The sequence below is a fragment of the Coffea arabica genome, chromosome 5c, assembly GCF_036785885.1.
Source record: "Coffea arabica cultivar ET-39 chromosome 5c, Coffea Arabica ET-39 HiFi, whole genome shotgun sequence".
NCBI lineage: Eukaryota > Viridiplantae > Streptophyta > Magnoliopsida > Gentianales > Rubiaceae > Coffea > Coffea arabica.
The window spans coordinates 36,455,916-36,477,289 of NC_092319.1; the positions used below are offsets into that span (position 1 = coordinate 36,455,916).

Here is a 21,374-nt window from a genome sequence, read left to right on the forward strand (position 1 = left end):
AAGCACTTCATCCTTCTTCTTCATAGTAAACACCCAAACTTTTCTGAAAAAATCATCAATAAAAGTGACAAAATAGTACCTGTCTCCAAGGGATGAAGTCTTGGCAGGTCCCCACACGTTTGAATGCACATAATCCAAAATACCCTTGATATTATGGAAAGGTGGGCCAAATTTTATTCTTTTCTGTTTTCCCAGAATACAATGCTCACAAAATTCTAATTTGCAAGTTTTCGTACCTTTCAATAATCCTTGCTTGGCAAGATTTTGTAAGAATTTTTTACCAGCATGTCCCAATCGCATGTACCACAACTTTGTTGCTTCTGCATCCTTCTTGTTATTGAAAGATGTTGCTGCTGCTGCTGTCCCAACAACTGTACTACTTTGGTAGTAATACAGATTATTCTTTCTCACGCCTTTCAACATCACAAGTGCTCCCGAAATTGCTTTAAGAATTCCATCTTGCATCTTCACTTTCAGGCTTTTTGACTCCAAGAGTCCTAAAGAGATGAGATTCTTCTTCAAATTCGGTACGTACCGAACATCCTTCAAGATTCTGGTAGATCTATCATGATTACGCAGTTTGATTGAATCTATCCCAACTGTTTTACATGGTTGTTGTTTCCCATGTAAACAACTCCACCATCAGGCTCTTCAAGTTCGAAGAACCACTCTCACATAGGAGACGTATGATAGGTGCAACCTGAATCCAAGATCCATTCATCTGGATAAGATGTTGATGGTGATGCAGCTAAAGAGAAATCCGATTCCGCATCACTTTTGCACTTTGTAACATACATTTGCATCTTACGGAGCTTTCCCTTTCTTCTTCAACTTTGGACAATCTTTCTTCCAGTGCCCTTTTTCACGATAGAAAGCACACTCATCTTTGGCAACTCTACTTTTTGATTTGGACCTTCCTCTTCTCCCATTTGATTGGCTTTGTTAACGAACTCTTGCCACTAACGCTTCATCTGTTGCAACTATTTTATTTTTCATTTTATCCTATTTTCTCAATTCATGACTATACAAAGCAAAACATACAGCATCTAAAGATACATTTTCCTTCCCATGAAGTAACATAGTTTTCAAATGTTCAAATTAATCAGGAAGGGATGACAACAAAATCAAAGCCAAATCTTCATCTTCAAATTTAACATCTAAATTTAACAGATCTGCTACTAACTGATTAAATATAGTGATGTGTTCATTCATAGTAGTACCTGGTTGGTAACTGAATCGAAACAATCTTTTCTTCATTAGGAGTTTATTCTGACCACTCTTCTTCAGAAATTTCTCCTCCAATGCCCTCCACAATTTCCATGCAGAAGTCTCGTTCTTGAAAGCATACTTTTGCTCTCTGGACAAACACGATCGAATAGTTTTGCATGCCAACCGATTTATGGTACTCCACTCCCTCTCTTCTATATCATCTGATTTCTTTTCTTCAATGGCAATGTCAAGACCTTGTTGGAAAAGAGAGTCTATGACCTCGCTTTGCCACATGCCGAAATGGCTAGTACCATCAAATATCTCCACCGCCAACTTCGAACTTGACATTGGAATCCTCGACCATGTGGACGAGGAAACCGATGCCCAGATGTAACTCTTGACGTGGAATTGTTTGATGCCATTACAAACTCAAATAATAGTATTCAATATAAAAATTAAAAATAGGCCAAAGGACGAATCTTCAGCTCTGATATCACTTGTTAGGCAAATCGGGTAATTTTCCACTCAAAAAAATTCAACTAGTGATTTAAACCGATTCGGTAATTCCCAAGAAAGATTGTCAAACAATCTCCTAAGACAGAATTATCATTCCAAATAAATTCTCAGGACAGGCTGGAGGGGTCACAAGCGGTCCCACTTAAAATCCAGTCTTCTAGACAGAATTTACGTGCACGGTGTATTATCACAAATATACCCGTATATACATAAATAATACGTACACACGAATAAGAATAAATACACCCAAATGAACCGTATAAAAACGCTGCAAATATACCCGACAAATATATTGAATACTATACCACAATAGAAAAGAAACTACTAAATAAATGCGGAATAAATAAAAGAGATAAGGAAAGAACGCATCCAAAAAATTGATAACGAAGTTCGGCCAATTTTACCTAATCTCTGAGCACCGCTCAAGCGACCCGCTCTTATAAATTTTGGAAGAAGAAAGAATTACAAAAGAATCACAAAATCCTTTTGGTGTAATTCTTTTGTAAGTGTATTTGGTAAATATTATTAGGAACCTTGAGAGTCATTTTATAACTCTCAAGCAATCCTACAACTTCCAAAACAACCGATGTGGGATTAAATGTTTGCCAAAAAAATGTCAACAATTTTGGTTTGGAAAAGTCATCAATTTCTGCCACCAAAGTCAACAACTACAAGGTTACCAGAGAGACTAAAACTTCCAGAATGGACTAGATTTACATAATCGGATGCTCGTGAGTTTGAAAAAAATCATACAAGAATGGGCTTTCCACTACTATATACATCAAGAGGCTAAAACTTTGATGAGAAACTGTTCCAAGATTTTGAATTGAAACAGTCAACCTTGAAAAAATTTCTACCTTCGGTATAAATTGAACCAGAAGAATTACTTTATAAGTAGTAAAAGCCCTTTGGGAAAGCATATGGCATCTTAATCCAAGCTTTATACACCAAATTATGACGGATTCAATGCAACTATGCTATGAAGACTTTTCTATGCAAGATTATGAGTTTTTCTTATTTCCATGTCATGGTTCTGCTGTTGTAGAATACAAAAACCATGAAACTTCATCATAAACGGCTCTGTATCATATAACTTCTAGGTTTAATAGGTTCTCCAATTTTCTAGAGTATACATGGGTTAGGATCACGATCTTGAAACTGCTAAAACATGTATATGTCAAACCTTCAGCCATGAATTCTTCTTGTTTTTCATCATTGAATTTTCAGGATCATACGGTTTAGAACATGATCATAAGTTATCATAGGATACTCTGAAAGATTTTAATGTAAAACAATAACAATTTGTATGTAACATGAAATCGAAGTAGCGGTTTTACCCTACACAAAGAATTCCTTCTCTTTCTTCTCCGCCCTCCAATCCTCTCTCTGTCATCCACAATTACTAAGGAATATATCAGGGCCTACTAGCTAGTAGTGATAAAGGATTTTTTAGGATCCTTCAATACTTAACACTTTTGTACTTATTTAATCTTTGTGGAATTAGGTTGGACAGCACTTAAAATTCCTTGCTAAAGTTCCAATGCGGAGCAAGAAAATACTTGTTCCTTTTCATTCTTGAAAAACCCTTTTCCTCTAAGTCCTTTTTTTTCCCAAAAACCTGTTCTTCTTTTCCCTTTCTGGACAATCATAAATGTTAATAATAACTAAAACAATAAAAATTATTCACATTTGATAATTGCAGCATTTATGAAACTAAAACACTAATAGGTCGTAGAATAATTACTAAACAGAATAAATATCTAAACTAGATACAAGCATCTTATGAACAACACAAATATGTACTCCAAAATATACATATGTTGTAAGATTGGGTGATTTTGACAACAAAAATACTGAATTAGATATAAAATCACGAACAAAAAACAATATAAACAGAACACCAATCTTGAAAAGTTAATTTTAACATAAATGAGATGCCGACAAGCACATGGAGTATGAAATTGATAATATAAATTGGACAGGTATTTCTTTCGTTGTAGGGCCTTTTGATTTAATGCTTATCTCGTGATATTCCCACTATAGCCAAAGAAAAAGAAAAGTCTATGAAATGTAAACAAGTTGGACAAAAAGGTGAAGACACTGATATATATTGCAAATTGTATTTTCGACAACGAAAATTATTGGAAGTTTCAATCCAATAACGAAAATGCGACAGACTTTACATGATTTAACTAGGTTAAATTAAACCCAACCCCCCCCCCCCCCACACAACAAAAATAATCTTTCATATTGCAACATGATCCCTTTAGGATTTCAAAATATTTATATAACCTCCTGTGGTTTCATGTAATATGAAAAATGGACAGGAAGCACCAATAGTTACACTGATTAAACCATACATAAACACGTGTGTGATAAAATCAAAATATCTATTTAAATTCCCTGCGATTTGCATGAATATTCAATTTAGCCCTCAATAGTTTTTGCTTTTATCCACATTATTCTCGTATGATTTTATGTACGGTGGTTAAAGTGTTGATTGATTTAGTATGCTTAAATAAGGACACTACTAGTAACTAAAAATATTATGGGATTTATTTTCTTTCCAATTTTCACTTTACATGAAATCACATGAGATTTATGTGGGTATTTAGCAATATTAGGTCGTTTATGTGACAACAAGTGAATCCACGGGGGATTATGTGTAATCTATCCTTTTAACTGTATCTAGAGAACTCTTTCTCAGACCAGTATGAACTCTGAACTACTAGGTAGGGATTCAGTCTGGGTCCACTTTATTCTTCTCAGCATTAGTCAATTCCAATTATCCTCCACAAGTGACGTTGTTCACGACCAGGCGACTTGGTTGTAAGACTTGCCAAGGTCAAGTTTTCCCATGCCATAAGTTTTCCTGGCTTATACAACTTTCATGATCCCTCAAACAATACTTAATTTGGCTCCTAATCTACCAATCTAGTTTGTAGGTTGTTAGCCTTTTACTCTTTTGATGCCTTCCTTTGAAATGATCTCCAGAAATTTGTTGTTCCACTTCAAATATTACATGCTTTGTTTGCTTAGCTTCCATACCATTGAATATTGTTGTTCCACTTCCAACGACACAGACCCCTGGAACTATCTTGACTCTTACTGTGGAAATATTACATACAATCCTAACAGTCCTTCCGGCAGCATTTACAGAGCCAATCTGAATTTCTTGCTTTACAATCTGTCTTCGCATGCATCTCGGACAGACAACAATGGCTTCTATAATTTCAGTACTGGCGATGACCCTTCAAACAAGGTCTATGGCCTCTTTCTCTGTCGAGGTGATGTCCACACTGATGTTTGCAAAGAATGCGTCGCAGATGCCCACACACGACTACTTCATGAGTGCCCAAATCAAACAGCTGCTATTGTTTGGTATGACAAGTGCTTGGTACTTTTTTCTGACCAGACGATCTTCTCCAAGGCTGATTTGGGAGAGAATGTGACTAGGCGCAATCCATTCGATGTCCCTGGACCTGACTGGGACAAATTCAAAATGGTATTGATCAATTTGTTGCATAACGCTGCGGATGAGGCTGCAAATCATACCATGGGCAAAAAGTTTGCTGTCCAAGAAGGCAATTATTCCACTGATCAAAAGAGATTGTATACCCTTACGCAGTGCACACCAGATCTATCCCCTTCTGACTGCAAAAGTTGCCTCAGAGAGGCTATAATGGACGTACCCGCGTGCTGTTCCAAGAAGCAGGGAGGGAGAGTACTTTATCCAAGCTGTAATCTGAGGTATGAGGTCTCCAGCTTCTATGATAATGTTTCCTCTGCCTTGCCAAACTCTCCTGGCGGTCCTCCTCCTAATTCCACTGAAGGTAAGTTCTGCAGCCTTGCTATGGCCGTCTCTTCTTGGAATTGGTGTTGAATACAATCTTAATTCTTACAATTTCTTGTTTGTAGTAAATTCTAGGTCGAAAATGAAAAGCACTAAATTTACAGCCTTCATTTTAAATTCATACCTTTGTTATTGGAATTAATATTATTGAAGTTAGTAGAATATGTAAATATAGGATGAAGGGTGTGAATTCACTATCAAACGAAAGGAGACCACCACGTAACTTAATGAATTTTCTAAGTCAAATTTTAGTTGAATACGTAACAGTAAGATTTCCGCATCAGCACATCTTACTGATCACATGCATCATCATTTGTAATTTATGGAAGATTTTAAGTGGTCATACTTCTTAGGACAGTAAATTTAGTCTTTTTGCAAGCATTAGCACTGTAATAACTATTGAATATATGTTGAAGTAGAATTGTTATGGTCATTACGGAATCCCTTTAACTGTGATGGCCTGACGTGCATTACGTTTTTATTTAGTTATCTATCCATTTATCTATTATATGGTTTTTAAAAATCATATACTTATGTTATAATTTTATTTTGATTGGTTGATCAGCATACATGAATATTAAGTGCAGTTGAGAAAGTTTTTGCATTCAATTTGCTAGAAACATTTACATAGTGTAAAAGGGCTCAAGTTCATGGAAAATTTTGCAATGATTAATCAAATGGAAAAAGTTTGGTATTTTTAATTTTACTTTTGTGTGTAACTAAAATAGTACATGAGTTATATTATGGGCGGTATTGATTGCAAAATTACGTAAAAAAAATGAAATTTCTATGGCATAATGCAAAGAAGAATCCATTTTAGTTTTTCCAATTTTAGACAAAGACATTCAAGAAGATCGAGGATGTATTGTACGCATGTAAAAGATTTTCCGTTATAGTGCAATATAATTTGTTTGCTAGTTTAAAATATGATATTAAATAAGTAAATTAATGGTACTTCTTCGTGGTTTAATGTTTTGCCTCTTAACCTCTTGTGGTTTCAAAATCGCAATTTTACCTTAGTTGTGCTTTGGTAACGAGGAGGTTGGCTCATGAACTAAAATATTAGGGATATATATGTAAAATATTAGGGATATAATGTAAAATATTAGGGATATATATGTAATTTTACTATTAAAATAAAAAATAATATATATATATATATATATAATTGAGTTGGCTCATGAACTATCGAGTTGAATAGCTTTGAACTCGAGTTCGAATTCGAATTCGACTTGATTAGGTTGAGCATGCCTCAAGTTTGATGTTGATCGAGCTCGAGTTATCATGAGCAACACATCGAGCTCAAGTCGAGCTTTGAATTGAGTTGCTCGTAAGCGGTTCAATTCGTTTACAACCCTACCAATGACTCAACCATCCGGCCGAAAGGATTTCCAATTTGATTGAAGAATGAGTTGGTCCGATCAAACCTGTTTGACATGGTGGTTCAATCAGAGCCCGTTCGGTTTTCCAGTTGATTGGGTTCTTTTTTTTAATACAATTGTGGATCATTGTTTTTGAAATAAAGTGTAATATAATTTTTACTAGTTTTGTATGTTGGATTTCCACTTAAATGTGTAAAAACTTTTACTACTTGCTTAGTTTTTACTTGATAATTAAATGTTTTATTAAATAAACTTGTTTACTTTTTTGTTAGAAAATTAATTCTTTTAACTTTCAAACTTACAATATTTGAGTTTTTAAAAATTATTTTATTTTTTGAAAGATAAAATAATAAAAATGATGCTATACCTTTGAGTTGGCTCAAGAACTATCGAGTTGAATAGCTTTGAACTCGAGTTCGAATTCGAATTCGACTTGATTAGGTTGAGCATGCCTCAAGTTTGATGTTGATCGAGCTCGAGTTATCATGAGCAACACATCGAGCTCAAGTCGAGCTTTGAATTGAGTTGCTCGTAAGCGGTTCAATTCGTTTACAACCCTACCAATGACTCGACCATCCGGCCGAAAGGATTTCCAATTTGATTGAAGAATGAGTTGGTCCGATCAAACCTGTTTGACATGGTGGTTCAATCAGAGCCCGTTCGGTTTTCCAGTTGATTGGGTTCTTTTTTTTAATACAATTGTGGATCATTGTTTTTGAAATAAAGTGTAATATAATTTTTACTAGTTTTGTATGTTGGATTTCCACTTAAATGTGTAAAAACTTTTACTACTTGCTTAGTTTTTACTTGATAATTAAATGTTTTATTAAATAAACTTGTTTACTTTTTTGTTAGAAAATTAATTCTTTTAACTTTCAAACTTACAATATTTGAGTTTTTAAAAATTATTTTATTTTTTGAAAGATAAAATAATAAAAATGATGCTATACCTTTGAGTTGGCTCAAGAACTATCGAGTTGAATAGCTTTGAACTCGAGTTCGAATTCGAATTCGACTTGATTAGGTTGAGCATGCCTCAAGTTTGATGTTGATCGAGCTCGAGTTATCATGAGCAACACATCGAGCTCAAGTCGAGCTTTGAATTGAGTTGCTTGTAAGCGGTTCAATTCGTTTACAACCCTACCAATGACTCGACCATCCGGCCGAAAGGATTTCCAATTTGATTGAAGAATGAGTTGGTCCGATCAAACCTGTTTGACATGGTGGTTCAATCAGAGCCCGTTCGGTTTTCTAGTTGATTGGGTTCTTTTTTTTAATACAATTGTGGATCATTGTTTTTGAAATAAAGTGTAATATAATTTTTACTAGATTTGTATGTTGGATTTCCACTTAAATGTGTAAAAACTTTTACTACTTGCTTAGTTTTTACTTGATAATTAAATGTTTTATTAAATAAACTTGTTTACTTTTTTGTTAGAAAATTAATTCTTTTAACTTTCAAACTTACAATATTTGAGTTGTTAAAAATTATTTTATTTTTTGAAAGATAAAATAATAAAAATGATGCTATGCCTTTGAAAATAAGTGATACAATTTTGTTCTATATTTGAATGTGTTATTTATTTATGTACAAGTACAGTAAAATGAAATTAAATCTTCTATTAGTATTTGTATGTTCACTGTATATCTTTCAAAGTATAATAATTAGTATCTAAAAGTACTTTATTGCTATTTTATATTTGTAAATATTAATTTGCATATCTAAAAGTACTTTACGTGAAGAATATTAGTCCCTCTGTTGGATTTCTTGTCCAATCGAGTTTAATAACTATGCATATTGCCATGTATTCTTCATGTAGGGTCATAAAAAATCAAAATGGAATAACTAAAAACAAATACATGACAAAAGAACAAAAAACATAGCAGAGGAAACACATCGTTGGATGATTTCCCACCTCAGATTCGTGGTCTTCTGAAAGCGAAGGAAACTTATGCTATCCAATTTCACAGGCCACAGATGCGTGGTGCGAAATCATCCAACGAATAAGAAATAAGGATTTGCACTTCTACACAAGGCTACAAGTGCATAGGCTAAAGAATTTTTGGTGATTTGTCTCTGTTCTTAATTTGGTAAATAATTTTCTTCAACCTTTGTTCTTCTACAGCAATTTGGTAATATTTGGCATTGTTCTCATTTCCTTATAATCACTGGGTCTGGATAGCATCGCTTACAATGGGTAGTCGTAATTTGGTCCAAACACAGTTAAGCTCCTATATGTTCAAACCTCAGGGGAGTTTCTTAATATTAATCCATAATATTGAAAATTGATGATGAAAATCTCTCTTCATTTACCATCAACATGAAGCATGTGAGACCAAAAGGTGGTGAAAAACTTTCAAAAAGAATTGAAAAAAATATTCTTTCAAATAATGTGTTTTTGCATAGCTTTTTGGGTTAGGCTCTTCTCCATTAATTGAAGAAAATTTTTTTTCCATTACACCTAAGTAAACATGGTTATAATACTATTTTTGAAATAAAAGGTCATCCAAATTATATTTCTCGTGCTGTTTAAAGTATATTAAAAAAATTCAAATTAAATTGATTAAATTTTAATATTGGATCAAACTTTACATTTTTTTTATTATAATTTTGGCCCATATTGCACCGTCAAAGTGTTTTGTACAAATTGAATGACAAAAAATTCATAAATGAGAATGAATTTTAAGTATGTTGATCTACTTGTGGAAGTAAAATTATTGACATAAATTTAGGCACATAAATGGTGAGAAAGTAATAGAGAGGATCTCAACTCTAGCTTTTTGTCTATGTAAGGCTGGCTCAGAGTGACTCTACCTCGAAGTTTAATAAAATTGATCTCCTATGATCAGCTGACTTTCGAAGCTAAATTAAACTAACTTTCATCCAGGCAAAGGGCGAAGCCCCCCGCGAGCAGCTTTTTCAATTGCTGTCCCATTAATTGGGGTTGCTGTTGTGCTATTTATCATGGCTTTAGTTTTCCTGAAAAGAAGATTGCGGAAGAGTTATGTTGCTATGGCACTGGAAACAAGTGGTAAAGTTGATTGATTAATATTACAAACACTTCAGATTTGTTTGAACAAATAAATTGAGTGTATTTGCTTATTTCTGGTGTAGATGGTGTTGCTGATATCTTCACTGCCGAATCTTTACAGTATAGCTTAACTGAAATTCAAATTGCCACAAATAACTTCTCTGTGGATAACAAAATTGGCGAAGGTGGATTTGGTCGTGTATACAAGGTCTTTGCATGAAATATTTTGCTTTTGTGAATTTGAATATCTACACATTTAATATTTCAATTAAATTCTAGTATGCATGTTTACTCAGGGTGTACTTGGTAATGGACAAGAAGTAGCTGTTAAAAGGCTGTCAAGGAGCTCAGTGCAAGGTGCAGAAGAATTTAAAAATGAAATTGTAGTAGTTGCAAAGCTTCAACACAGAAATCTAGTTCGGCTATTGGGATTTTGCCTGGAAGGAGAAGAAAAGATACTCATCTATGAATTTGTTCCTAACAAAAGCCTTGACTACTTTCTCTTCGGTGGGTTCAATCTAGACATACTTATAGTAATTTTTTGTTGTTCCATGTGATCTTGTTCTATTTTACTTGACTTGCCATTTTATGGAAATGACGGACAAATTGCCTCTAGACAAATGTTTAATTGGTGTGAATTCTAGTTTAGACCCTTAAATCACAGACGCGCACTCAAACTTTAGTTCTTAAACTTTAATTTTGGATACTTCACCTCCTAATGCATCACATGTTATAACAGATGCAGCGGAACAGAAGAACAAACAAGAATAGACAAGAACAACTTGGGGGAAATCAGATTTTATTAGCGAGACCCCCGTACAGCTCAGCGGGGGTTGAAGATCTAATTCAAGGCATCTCAACAATCTCCACCTTGACTTGAATCTTCCCTGAAAAATGTAACAGACGCACTAATGAAGTGCCAGAAGTACTCAGAGAATTATCTCTAAGTACCATCAGAATGCCCATAAGGGCCATCAGAAACTTAGGACATTTAGCAAATCCAAACAATGTTTGAATTTGCTATGAGGGACCGACTTGGTGAACATATCAGCAGGATTGTCAGCAGTGCCAATTTTCTTCACCTTGATCCTTGTCTCAGATCTCAAGAAATGATATCGGACATCAATGTGTTTAGTCCTCTCATGATGAACTTGATCCTTGGCTAAACATATTGCACTGAGACTATCACAATATATATTAGCCTGATCCTGATGTAGGCCAAGATCTCCAACCAGCCCCTTTAACCAAATTCCCTCTTTAGCAGCCTCCGTCAGTGCCATATACTCTGCCTCAGTAGTGGACAGAGTCACTGTAGGTTGTAGAGTTGCTTTCCAACTAACTACAGAATGCCCAAGAGTGAAAACATAACCAGTCATCGACCTCCTACTATCAACATCTCCAGCATAATCAGAATCTGAATAGCCTGTAACCAAACACTCTGTATCACCTCCATAGATGAGACCAACATCAGATGTGCCCCTCAAATACCGAAAAATTCGCTTCACTGCCAGCCAATGCTCCTTCCCAGGATTAGCCATAAATCTGCTAACAACACTGACTGCATGTGCCAGATCAGGTCTAGTGCAGACCATGGCATACATCAAACTACCCACTGCACTAGAATAGGGAACCTTAGCCATATACTCCATCTCAGCTTCTGACTGTGGTGCAAGTGTAACTGATAGTTGAGCATTCGTTGCACTCGGAGTATTCAAGGGTTTTGCTGTAGACATGTCAAATCTGGATAGTACCTTCTCAATATAGCTCTTCTGTGATAAGAAAAGCTTTTTCTGACTTCTATCCCTGAAAATCTCCATTCCCAAAATTTTCTGTGCTGCACCCAAGTCTTTCATCTCAAACTCTGCACTGAGAAGACTTTTCAACTTCTGTATATCAGCTTTATTCCTCGCAGCTATGAGCATATCATCTACATACAGAATCAAATAGATCATCGAACCATCTTCAAGTTTGTTGTGATATACACAACAATCATACTGACTTCTGTTGTAACCTAGCTCAATCATGTAGCTGTCAAATTTTTTGTACCACTGCCTTGGGGACTGCTTTAATCCATACAAAGATTTCTTCAACTTGCATACATAATCTTCTTTTCCCCGAACATAAAATCCATCTGGCTGAGTCATATAAATCTCTTCATCTAACTCTCCATGTAGGAAAGCTGTCTTCACGTCTAGCTGCTCAAGTTCTAAGTCCTGATGTGCAACCATTGCTAGTAGCACCCTGATAGAAGTGTGTCTGACCACTGGTGAGAAAATCTCATTGTAGTCTACTCCTTCTCTTTGAGTGAACCCTCTTGCAACAACACGTGCTTTATACTTGATGCCCTCAGCTGGAGAAATTCCTTCCTTCCTTTTAAAGACCCATTTGCAAGTCACAACCTTTCTCTCTGCTGGCCGTTTGACCAATTCCCAAGTGCCATTCTTGTGTAACGACTCCATTTCATCACCCATTGCAGCAAGCCATTGAGCTGACTCACTGCCTGAAATAGCTTCTCTATAGGTAGAGGGCTCGGGAGAATCCGCCTCCTCAGCAACCTGAAATGCATAACCTACAAAATCCCGATACCTGCTGGGAGCTTGTACTCCCACTCTCCTTGCACGATCATAAGCAATACCATGCTGCTGAGTTTCTGATGCAGTATGGGATATAGGTGCCAACCTTTCTGCTGATGTAGATTCTGGAGACTCTACTTCTGCAGGAGGTTCAGTTTCACAGGATAGCTGTTGATAATCACTAAATTGCTGCTGTGATTCAAAACCATTTTGAATGATTTTTAGCTCCACCTGTTTATCAGCACCTGTACTTTCTTCAACAACAGCCTTCACACGGGGGTTAAGTATAGAGTTTTCATCAAAAATTACACTTCTACTAAGTATAACTTTCCTTTCTGAGGGTGACCAGATTGTATACCCTTTAACCCCATCTCCATATCCCAGAAACACTCCCTTTTTAGCCCTTGGTTCTAGTTTACCCTCACTGACATGATAATACGCAGTACAACCAAAAGCCTTCAAATTTGAGTAAGTAGGGGACATACCAGACCACACTTCATAAGGTATCTTGCAGTCTATACCTGTATGAGGTGCATGATTGATCAAGAAGCAGGTCGTGCTCACTGCTTCCGCCCAGAACCTCCTTGGCAAACCAGCATTGAAGAGCATACACCGTGCTCTCTCTAGAAGTGTCTGATTCATGCGTTCTGCTACACCATTTTGTTGTGGTGTGTGTCGAACTGTGTGATGCCGGGCAATTCCTTCATCTTTGCAGAACTCATCGAACTCCTTTGAACAGAATTCCAGACCATTATCAGTTCTCAGCCTTTTGATCTTCTTTCCAGTTTGATTCTCCACTAAGGCCTTCCACTGCTTGAAATTCTTGAAAGCTTCACCTTTTTCCTTCATAACGATTACCTCAACTCGTGAAGGACCCCAACAGTCAGAATGGATGTAATCCAGTTTGCCTTTTGTCCTGTGAATTGCCTTCCCAAACTTTCTGCGATGTAATTTACCGAAAGTACAATGTTCACAGAATCCAAGATCAGTGACCTTGTGGCCTTCTAGAAGATCACGTTTAGACAGAATCTGCATCCCTCTTTCGCTCATATGACCAAGCCTAATGTGCCACAGCTTGGTCATATCAGACCTGCGATTTTCAGAAGATGCAACAGCAGCAGCAGCAGAACCTGTTAGCGTAGAACCTTGTAGGATGTACAGGGTGCCATGCTTAACTCCTTTGAGAACCACTAATGAACCTTTACTGATGCACAACTCTCCACTTCCTCCGCTGAACCTGAAACCCTTACTGTCAAGAGTACTAAGTGATATCAGATTCTTCGTCATTTTGGGGACGTGCCTGACTTCGTTCAGTGTGGCAATTTTTCCAGTATGTGTCCTAATCTTAATCGAACCGATTCCAACAGCCTTGCAGACAGCGCTATTAGCCATCACGACATTTCCGCCATCTATCTGCTCATATGTTGTAAACCATTCCCTATTTGGACATATGTGATAGGACGCCCCAGAATCAAGAACCCACACATCAGATTGATGTGTTGGTTCGTTTGCAATTAGGGCCAGGTCTTCTTCTGAATTTTCCGCTTCCTTTTCTGCAGCTGAAGCTGAAGCGTGTTGTTTTTCCTGCTGTTTCTTCTTCTTGGGACAATCAGATTTCCAATGACCTTTTTCCTTGCAATAGTTACAGACATCATCCGGCTTGGGACCTTTAGAGAACTGCTTCTTATTTCCGGACTTCTTTTTTCCCAATTTTCCTTTATCACTACTGACAACTAATCCAGCAGCCTGATTATCTGTAACATTACCAGCCGCCTTATGGCGCAACTCTGTACTGTGCAGTGCTGATCTTACTTCTTCTAAAGTTACTGTATCTTTACCGCCAATAAAAGACTGAACAAAATTCTCATACGATAACGGTAGAGACACTAACAGAATCAACGTGGCATCCTCATCCTCAATTTTAACATCAATATTACGCAATTCAAGAAGAATTGTATTTAATTGATCTAAATGTTCTCGAAGAGGAGTACCTTCCTGCATACGCAGACCGAACAGACGTTGCTTTAGGAGCAACTTGTTGGTTAAAGATTTCGTCATATAGAGACTTTCAAGTTTAACCCACAAACCCGCAGCAGTTTCTTCACCGGCGACCTCAGTGATGACATCATCTGCCAGACACAGCATGATTGTCGAGTGAGCCTTTTCCTCCAGACTCATCGACTCTTCATCAACGGAATCCGATTTCTTCTTCGTCAGCGGACTCCACAGGCCCTGCTGCTTTAACAGAGCCCGCATCTTGATCTGCCATAAACTGAAACTATTTCTCCCGGTGAACTTGTCGATCTTGATGTTCAAAGCAGACATGTTGTTGCGTGATCCGAGCCCTAGGACAAACCTAGAGCTCTGATACCAGTTTGTTATAACAGATGCAGCGGAACAGAAGAACAAACAAGAATAGACAAGAACAACTTGGGGGAAATCAGATTTTATTAGGGTTGTCAACAGAATAGTTTACAGACTAAAATAAGGTGTATATATATACAACCAAACAGACTGGATAATGGCATCTCAACATCACATTTGTCACACATCATCACAATCACTCACTCAATTGTCAAAACTAATGGGATAATGGCAAGTAATGATCAAAGTGGGATGATTTCATTAATAATTATACTGAAGTGGGACAATTTAAAACCTTTAGGGTGAAGTGTCCACAATAAAAATTTAAGAAGTAAACTGAGAGTGCATTTATATTTAATTTACCTATTTGATTATGCTTTCTGGAGTTATTGATTTAATAATTCTCAATGCTAGCACAATATATTGTGTTTAAATTTGTGTAGATCCAGAAAATAAACGATCATTGAACTGGGCAAGACGTTACAATATCATTGGAGGTATAGCAAAAGGACTTCTTTATCTGCATGAGGATTCTCGTCTAAGAATTGTTCATCGCGATCTCAAAGTAAGTAATATATTATTAGATGGAAATATGAGTCCAAAGATAGCAGATTTTGGCATGGCAAAGATTTGTGGAGTTGATCAATATGAAGGAAACACAAATAGAATTGCAGGGACAATGTAAGTTTTGCTCCCATACCATCTTTTCTCACATAATATCACTTTGAATCTTTCATGGAAAATTATGTACACCTCCATTTGATTGCATCATTCGGATTATCTTTGTACTGATTATAACAATCGTTGTGGCTTGTAGTGGTTATATGGCTCCTGAATACACAAGGTGGGGTCAGTTCTCACTAAAGTCAGACGTGTTTAGTTTTGGGGTTGTAATTTTGGAAATTGTCACGGGCAAGAAGAGCAGTGACTTCCATCAATCTAGAGATTCCGAAGACCTTCTAAGCTATGTAAGTACAAATTGCAAAACCTTTGCTATAGTTGTTACTTTTTTCTTGTTTTTTTTTGGCTTTTGCAGAACTGGGGAGGAGGATTTGATATTGGCACTCCTAATTTTCAACCTTTTATCTTTTCTTTTTTTTCATTATTAAATTCACCTAAACTTGCAATACCATTTTTTGTGTGAACCAGACCAAAATGGCACCATAATTTATGAACTACCTGCCCTAAATAAATACGTATTTCTGTTTATGTGCTTCTTATGGAAATTTTTAGATGTCGGATGCAAGACTTGTCATAATTGCTATTCTTTCTCTCGTTTTGTACGTTGTCACACACTCAAAGTAGAGTACTTGTAAATTTCAGTAAAGACCATTGTACTTCTTTCTCAGGTTATACTTAACTACAATGATGGGAAAAAGGGCTGCGATTTGAAATCTTTTATGAATAAATCTCATATATCAGACAGTGCATATACTATTACCATTAAATTCATAATATGTATGCAAAAATTGAATTTAAAATTCAAATTTTACATAATTGTTGTTCATCCAACGCTAATAACAGTGTATACACTGTTAATGTAAGAAAGATTAATGAACATTAATCCCCAGCTGATCGAACAAACAGTATGTATTGAACTTTTACCATTTGTACATAGCCCAGGTTTACAATGTATACGTTTGGTAACAAAACCAACATAAAGGCTGTCTTGGTTCACAATTCTTGGAGTGTGTTATTAGTTAAAGGAGTTTAAATATATCAGATTCATCCTGATTTTGGACTTTTTCAGCATTCAATGATTTATTATCACCTAAGCTTTCTTAAGTATTCTATTATAATAACAATGTACTTGCATTCGTACAATCTTCATATTTGTTATTCCTTTTTTTTTTTTTTTGTGTTTAAAGTATTTTACCCAATTTTGTCATTTAATTTTCCGTATGTCTCGTACTAATAAAAGAGAGAAAGTCCAACTCTGATTCCCATCCAAAACCAAATTCAAGTGGCACCGAAAATTGCACCATGTCAACTACTTCCATGAATGGGGGAATGTCTTTGGAAATGTCTGAACCAAGCTCTACCAGTGAATGAGCTAATATACTGCAGAACCAGAATGGGGGAACCAATTTGCCAAATCTGTGGTGCGGGAGAGGAAACCATAGAACACTTGCTTTTCTTTTGCAGCCCGGCGAAGGAAGTATGGAGGCTCGCACCAGTGCGGTGGGATGGCATTGATAACAGTAGAGGCAATTTCAACAAATGGTGGAGTGGTCTAATGGAAGCAACAAGCAGAAATGAAGGGCACAAGCACCAAGCTCTTACTGTGAATATTCTCTGGCAACTGTGGAAAGCTCGAAATGACAAGGTCTTTAACAACAAGTGCAGGACTCCTTTTGACATTGTACAGAAAGCCCATCTAGAATGGATAGAGTACACTGAAGTGAAAAGTAGGGAGAAGCGGGTGAGCAGCCAGGAAACATCAGCTAGTGATGAAGAGGGACCGGGCGACTTTATACACAGCAATAAGATGACAATTGAAGTGGAGGTGAGCCAGCTGAAGGAAAGCAAAATTGTTGGCATTGGCATAGTGGCAATAAAAGACACCAAGGTGCATGCTGCATGGGCCATGAAAGAGAGAAGTACAGGTGACTTTTTACTGGATTATTCTGCTGCACTCAAGTTATCATTGTGCAAAATTAGACAAAAGCCTTGGCCAGATGTTAATCTACTAGTTTCATCCGCTCACTTGTTACGAATGCTGCGAACTCACAACACACAAGACATCAGACTTTTTGCTCAATTAGAAGATATTCACATGCTCAAAGCTTTGTTTATGAACTGCTCATTCGGCTTGGCTGAAAACCAGGGTAATAGATTAGGGAGAACAATTAGCAAGTATGCTACTACATTAGTACAAGATGAGGAATATCTAAGTCCTCTGTGTCAAGCAACACAATTGTAAAGCTCGTGATGGGCCTTTGCTCAAGTTTGTATAGCTTGTTTTTTTGAAATCAATATATTTCCTACCGTTTCCGTAAAAAAAAAAAAAACTACTTCCATGAATGCCCAATACCAATTTAGTTACCCAATGCTATAACAGAAAGCCCAAGTCAAAACAATTGAAAAACCCACCATCCCACCATTACCTATTGTCTTCTTTTTTAATTATTCTTTTTCCCTTAAAAAGACAACCAAGCAAATTCCATATCCTATCCTGTGTAACTTCTTGATTTTCGTCTTGTAAATTTCTATACAAAATTTTATTTGCAATGTTTCATTAATTCATCTACCCAAGGCTCCAGCATGCATTAATTCAGTTTAGCTATTGGGCAAATCTTTTGTTTTTCTATGTTTCGTTTTGATGGAAGACAAAAATTCACTTTTAGATTTTCTTGGCTACAACTTTTCTTTATATATTCATTCGAAGATGAAACTTTTATTTTGTGCGTTTAATATATATAAATTAAATGAATTTGGATCTTGGCTGTCATTAGATAGCGTTTATAATAATAATAATAATTTTAGAATTATCCTTTCCTCATTAGTCCGATAAATTGTCATTTTAGATTAAATAAAATTGACAATTACTTCTTCTATTTTTCAATTAGACAAACTTCAATGTTTCTGTTTTGTGTTAATGAAATAGTGAATTTAACTAGTTCTACTGCAATGATTAGGAGAACTAAAAGAATGGATTTAGACAAGGTTATAGTTATTGATAATATAAAAAAAAAACTTGTCAATAGAATAAACTTATGAAAATCAAAATAAAACATTTGTGGTTGCTTTAGATGAAAAAGCAAAAGCTTTAGAACTTCTAAAACATAAAGCTTGCACTTAATTATACTAGTGATTTTTCAGGTTGATTAGTAACTTATTGAGATTTGAGTATTTTGTGACTATCGGGAGCAAGAAAATTGAATAAAAGGGCACTTGAAACAAGTGTTGAACCTGGAAACTTTGAAGCTTTTTATTTTTTTTTTTAACTTTTTATGGATTTTTTTAGTGTAAGTTCCGCTATACCACCTAATTCATCCCTTCCCCAGCTTTGATGCTTCTACATCTAAGAATGTCCGCATTTTTATGGCTACTTCAAATAGTCAACATTTTCCAAATATTACGACTCTTCCGAAATTCAACTAAGACAAAATTCCTAGAGCTAAAAATCAATCAAGTATAACCACTAAAATTTACCTCATCGTTTTGAATTTTTTTTTGCTCATTTAATCTTGATTTATTCCTTGTTTGTAATAAAGTTATACTCAACCTTATAAGTTTCCCCCGTCTCCCCCTATAACAAATTCCTAGCACCGCCACTGCTCCATCCCATCATGATTTCAAATGCAATATGCTACTTCATGAGTTTTTTAAAGAATATTTACAATTAGTTAAGAGGGGCCATTGATGTACATACAAAACAAAGTCCACTTAATTTGTCAGGATAAATAGGGCAAAGGGCTTGAAGCCGTTCCTTAATGGTATCTATTGATTGTTTATTGTGACGCATGTCAAGAAAGGAATTTCAAATATTGAGATTAGTGACGGGGGTTGGCGTGGGCCGAAGTGTAATCAAATCGGGCTGAGCCTTATTTTTAACATGCTCCAACTCGGGTTCGAAATCAACATCGAGCTGGATATGAGTTTCAATTTTAAGCCTGATTTTCCACTCGATACAATATTTTGACTTTCGTTATGCTTGAAATTTTAATTGACTTTTTCTTAAAAGTTAGGTCCTTCTATTACGTGCACTTAGTAGATTGGATAAAAGGTACTATCAAATTCTTTAATTATCACTAAACCTCAATTCGAAATTTGAAAGAAATATTACTAATCGGTTTCAAAAGGTCCACTCTTCTTGTGCTGACATATCTACCTACTATATAAGAAAGAAGTGAGATTACTGTAGCAATCTCTATGGCTGCCAAGTGACGCCCATCTACTTTGACACATGGTTCATTAATCTTTTGAGTAAGCTATCTTTATTTTTTTCCCTTTTTTTTTGGCTTTCATTTTCCCCTCATTTCCTCTTTTCTTTTTGGCAAAAGACAATCACAAGAACCCTCATCCTCATTTACATTATCACTTGCATACTCAATTTTCACTCTGTACTCTTTTCATTTTTTTTCTCTTTTTTTCCTTCACCCTAAATTGTTTACTCTGTTTTTTTCCTATTAAATTAGTTGATGCATTTTTTTTCAATTTTTCCATAATTAATTAAATGAATGGTTTTGTTGTTGGAGTGGACGAGGGAAGATAGCAATTTTTATTGAGTGAAGATAACAATTTTTCCTCAACTTATATTCATTCCAATTTTAGTTTTCATTTATTAAAATTGTTATTTGATAATAGGCTAATAGTGCTGGGATGGATGAGGAAGAATTTGACAAGTGAAGATCCAAGGTGAATGATGGCTGCCAAGTGACTCCAATCTACTTTGACATGCGGCTCATTAATCCTTTGAGGAAGCTATTTTTATTTTTTTTCCCCTTTTTCTTTTGACTTTCTTTTTTCCCCTCATTTCCTCTTTCCTTTCTGGCAAAGACAACCACAAAAACCCTCATCCTCATCTACACTATCATTTGCATGCTCAATTTTCACTCTGTACTCTTTTCATTTTTTTCTCTTTTTTTTTCCTTCGCCTTAATCATTTACTCTGTTTTTTTTTATATTGAATTAGTTGATGCATTTTTTTTCAATTTTTCTATAATTAACTAAATGAATGGGTTTTGTTGTTTGAGTGGATGAGGGAAGATAGCAATTTTTGTTGAGGGAAGATAATAATTTTCCTCAACTTATTTTCATTCCAATTTTAGTTTTCATTTATTAAAATGGTTATTTGATAATAGGCTGATAGTGCTGGGATGGAGGAGGAAGAATTTGACAAGTGAAGATCCAAGGTGAATGATGACTGGGAAGGAAATAGAGAGGTCTATTGAATTTAAAATTAATCAAAATCTCTTAATTTAGAGATAGATAATTATATTTCCATATTTTGATTTATTTAAAGTTTCTTAATAGTGAAAAATGGTTATTTATTAGATGAGAAGGATGATATCTAAAGGAATTGTCGGGGCTAGCAATTTAGGATATGAATAAAATATTTCGTATAATCTCTTCATTTTAGGTTACTGACTTGTATCCATGACAAGTGGTTTATTTTCATTGCATGATAGTTTGAGAAGAAAAAAAAGTGTAAAACTAGATTTTAAAATCATTTGCTTAAGTTGGTTCTATGAATTTGTATTTTTATATAAGCTAGATGTGGAACTCGATATATCATGACTATTTGGCTAAAGGAGTTGATAAATTTTTGTAAACTCAAATAGTTGAATTGATTACTATTGTTAAGGAATTGCAATTGGTGGTGGAAGTCAAAATTGTGACTTTTAGCCTAGAGTGTGATTCGACAAAAAAATTGTTAAAAAATTCAATCTTGATTAAGAAGACATTTTTGCGATCAAACAAATGGTTGGTTTCGAATTTG

General features: G+C 35.5%; 1 protein-coding gene across 1 annotated transcript; it reads left to right on the top strand.

Annotated features, from left to right (window-relative positions):
- The first annotated feature begins 4,590 nt into the window (after positions 1–4,590).
- LOC113689352 (cysteine-rich receptor-like protein kinase 25) lies at positions 4,591–17,852 on the top strand. The gene is made up of 7 exons (XM_072050014.1): positions 4,591–5,558; positions 9,849–9,992; positions 10,076–10,200; positions 10,289–10,499; positions 15,373–15,610; positions 15,747–15,944; positions 16,997–17,852. The coding sequence occupies exons 1-7, from the start codon at positions 4,748–4,750 to the stop codon at positions 17,850–17,852; spliced, it is 2,583 nt and encodes an 860-aa protein (XP_071906115.1). The 5' UTR covers positions 4,591–4,747.
- Positions 17,853–21,374: the final 3,522 nt, after the last annotated feature.